The following is a 3,930-nucleotide window of genomic DNA, read 5'->3' as shown; positions in this document are numbered from 1 at the left end:
AAAAAAAAAAAAAAAAAAAAAAAAAAAAAAAAAAAAAAAGCACAAAATGTGCATTACTTGGAAATAGAGTCTTTGCAGATGTAATTAGTTAAATTAAGGTGAAATCGTACTGGATTAGGGTGGGTCCTAAATTCAATGATCACGTTCTTCTTAAAATTTATTGGCTTTGAAGGGTATCGGGGAGGACAGGTTCTTGCTAAGTTTCCCAGGCTGGAGTGCAATGGCTATTCACAGGGACAATCACAGCGCACTACAGCCTCAAACTCCTGGGCTCAAGCGAACCTTCCGTCTCAGTCTCCCAAGTAGCTAGGACTACAGGTGTGCACCACCATGCCCAGGTAATGTTTGTATTTTTTTAGTAGAGACAAGGTTTCACTATATGTTGGCCAGGCTGGTCTCAAACTCCTGACCTCAGGTGATCCGCCTGCCTCGGCCTCCCAAAGTGCTGGGATTACAAGCATGAGCCATGGTGCCTAGCCTACATTTTCAAACTTATTTGCAACGCACATGGATTGCTTTTGTAATGATAAGTCAATGAAAGCTTGTTTTATGAATTGATTAGGTTTAAATGAATCATATTCTTCATCTCCTTTTTCAGCACTGCCTTCTAACTCAGGTCCACTTTACTGTGGTTGGAGTCCCAGGACCAAGGACAGCCTTTTGGGTGCCCCCTGTCTCCACTGGCTGGGACTGGAAAGCCCTAGGGCAGTGGTACCCCCACCCTCCAGCCCCTACAAATGTCCCCAGCCCTTACCCACCTGGTGATGTCTGGAAGTGTGACCAGCTTGCCGGCCATGACGGCCGCATTGAAGCAGTGTGCCCCATGGGTCTCCATGGCAATGATGGGTACATGCTGCCAGCCCACCTCCAGCAGGCCAGCCACCACTCCAGCCAGGAGCCCTCCACCCCCGACTGCCAGCACCAGGGCACCTGGTGGGGTCCTCAGCACCGCCTTCAGCTCCTGTACTAGGCTGGCGTTGCCTTTCCTGGGGAAGGGGGGGGGTGAGAGGGAGGAGCAGAGTAAGGGAGGACCCCAGCCCCAGTGGCTCCTGGGGTGGGGGGATTTACCAGGGGTGGGTTCCCTGCTCCCACATATACATAAACCCCTCCCCACCATCCCCATCCCATCTGCAGTAAGGGGAGAGGAAGTCCTGCAACAGTTACTTTGCTCAGCTTCATTCATTCTCTTTATTTTTATTTTTTTGGATAGAGTCTCGCTCTGTCACCCAGGCTGGAGTGCAGTGGCGCGATCTCAGCTCACTGCAACCTCTACTTCCCCGATTCAAGCGATTCTCCTGCCTCAGCCTCCTGAGTAGCCAGGACTACAGGCGCGCACCATCATGCCCAGATAATTTTTGTATTTTTAGTAGAGATAGGGTTTTGCCATGTTGGCCAGGCTGGCCTCAAACTCCTGACCTCAGGTGATCCACCCGTCTCGGCTCCCGAAGTGCTAGGATTACAGGCGTGAGCCACTGCACCTGGCCTTGTTCATTTTCTTTATTACGGATTTGTTTGCTCATCCCCTCCCATCTCCATCAACCTCCCAGGCCCTTTCTAGGACATTACCCCATTTAGCTCCCTCCCCAGCTTTGCAAAGAGGCAATGGCAATGTGTGGTTAAGAGTGGACAAGTATATCACTTGGCACCAGCCTGACTACAGCTCTGGCACTGCAGCCCTGAGTCTCTGCCACGTACTTAGCTGTGTGATCTTGGGCAAGTTGTTTGACCTCAACGTGCCTCAGTTTCCTCACCTATGAAATGGGGATAATAGCACCCACCTGTAGGGCTTTGGGGAGGGTAAACGGAACAGTGCAGGAGGAGCCATTAGCCTGGTGCCTGGTCCCAAAGCACATATTCAGTAAAGGAGAGTTGGTACTATCACTTCCATTTTACACACATAGAAACTGAGGCACAGGATCTGGGGTGCTTTGCACAAAGTCCCACAAGTCCCAAGGGGGCAGAAGTGGGATCCGAACCCATGTCTGCCCGGCTTTGAAGCCTCTTCTCCCCTCTGGGCCTCAGTTTCCCCTTCTGCCCAATGGGAGGACCCTAACTCAGTGAGGGTCTCCCAGCTCTGGACTCCTGGGGAGAGGGGCGTCAGCCTTACCATATTAGGGGGTGGTCAAACGGGGAGACATTCACCCAGCCATCCCTCTTGGCCAACTCTTGTGCCCTCAGATGGGCCTCGTCCCAGACCTACAGAGAAACCAAGGACCCTCAGAAGATCTGGGAGTGGGACTGCTATGGAGGCCGGAGCAGAGGCCCAGGCTCTCCTTGGTGGCCCCAGGATCCAGTAGTCTGGGGACACCCCTGCAGATGAGACCAGACCTGGTGCGGGCCCAGAGGCCTCCTGAGAACTGGACAAGTACTTCCAGGTGGACAAACAGATGCCATGCGCTTTCCGCAATACCCAAGGGACCTGTCCTACTGGCACCCTATGAAAACCAGGCCAGGCCAGCCAGGGAGGCTGGGAGTGGGTCAGCTCCAAAGTCAGCCACATGTGCCCACTTCTAGCCAACCAGTAGGGGAGAAGCCCCCTAAAATCAAACCCCAGACAGCAACCTGGTCACCATAGAGTGTGTCCGTGAAAACCAGCAATGGCCCAGCTGATGGCCTGCTAGTTGAGTTCAAGCAGCCAGAGAGACGGCGCACAGGGCCAGCGCTGACCGTGATGGATCCAAGCCAACCACAGCAGAGTGAGTTTTCTCTTCTCACTGGCTTGGCCTCTGTGGCGGAGATCCACGTCCCCTGCTCATTCACACACCATTGACAGGCTTTCTTCCCTTCCCTGACTCATTTCTACACTCCCTACCAATGCTTCCTGCAATCACCTCCCAAATAAACCACACGCACCCCAGTCCTCATCTCAGGGCCCGCTTTTGGGAGATCCCAAACTAAGACAGCATTTCAGAGGGACCCCATGCCCCCTGATCTCAGCAGGAACCAGATACAGAAACTAAATGATAGACAATGGCCTCCTCTCCCAAGGGAGGGGCGGAGGGTCACAAGGGGGGCAGAAATAGCCCCTGCTCATCCTCAGGGCCTCTGCAGTGCCCACTCTGTGCCCAGTTCTAGGCATGGGGACTCTTCAGCAGGACAGAAGCCAAGAAATGGTCTCTGACCACGAGGAATTTCCCATCTGGCTGAAGAGAGGAGGCTCATTCCCCTGAGTTACTGAAACAAAAATACACTGTTGATGCGAATGCATATTAGTTCAGCTCCTGTAGGAAGCAGTTTGGAGATTTCTCAAATAACTAAAAATAGAATTACCATTTGATCCAGTAATCCCATTACTGAGTATCTACCCAAAGGAAAATAAACAATTTTACCAAAAAGATCTGCATTTGTATGTTCATCACAACAGTATTCACAACAGCAAAGACGTGGAATCAACCCAGGTGCCCATCAATGGTGGACTGGATACAGCAAATGTGGCGCATATACATCATGGAATACTATCCAGCCATAAAAGAGAAGAAGATCACGTCCTTTGCAGCAGCATGGATGCAGCTGGTGGCCATTATTCTAAGAGAATTAACTTAGGAACGGAAAAGCAAACACTGCAGATTCTCACTTATAACTGGGAGTTAAACACTGGGTACACATGGGCACATAGACACTGGGGACTCCAAAAGTGGGGAGACAGGGAGAGCGGCAGAGGTTAAAAAATACCTGTCAGCCGGGCACAGTGGCTCACGCCTGTAATCGCAGCACTTTGGGAGACCAAGGCGGGCAGATCATGAGGTCAGGAGTTCAAGACCAGCCTGGCCAACATGGTGAAATCCCGTCTCTATGAAAAATTAGCCAGGCGTGGTGGTGTGCACCCAGCTACTCAGCTACTCAGGAGGCTGAGGCAGGGGAATCACTTGAACCTGGGTGGCAGAGGTTGCAGTGAGCCGAGATGGCGCCAGTGCACTCCAGCCTGGGTAA

At 52.0% G+C, this 3,930-nt stretch overlaps 1 protein-coding gene across 2 annotated transcripts in view; it reads right to left on the bottom strand.

Moving 5' to 3' along the window:
• SDSL (serine dehydratase-like) overlaps positions 1-3,930 on the bottom strand; it is a 30,431-nt gene that overhangs the window by 6,786 nt on the left and 19,715 nt on the right. For both annotated transcript variants that reach the window (XM_011997924.1, XM_011997925.1), the window contains 2 exons: positions 2,108-2,196; positions 759-986 (listed from right to left, as the gene is read on the bottom strand). In XM_011997924.1, the coding sequence (XP_011853314.1) occupies positions 759-986; positions 2,108-2,196 (317 nt within the window). The remainder of the gene's footprint in view (positions 1-758; positions 987-2,107; positions 2,197-3,930) is intronic.

This window comes from Mandrillus leucophaeus, unplaced genomic scaffold (genome assembly GCF_000951045.1).
Source record: "Mandrillus leucophaeus isolate KB7577 unplaced genomic scaffold, Mleu.le_1.0 Scaffold55, whole genome shotgun sequence".
Lineage (NCBI taxonomy): Eukaryota > Metazoa > Chordata > Mammalia > Primates > Cercopithecidae > Mandrillus > Mandrillus leucophaeus.
Note: the sequence above shows the minus strand (reverse complement) of the source record. Positions and strands in the feature narration are given on the sequence as shown.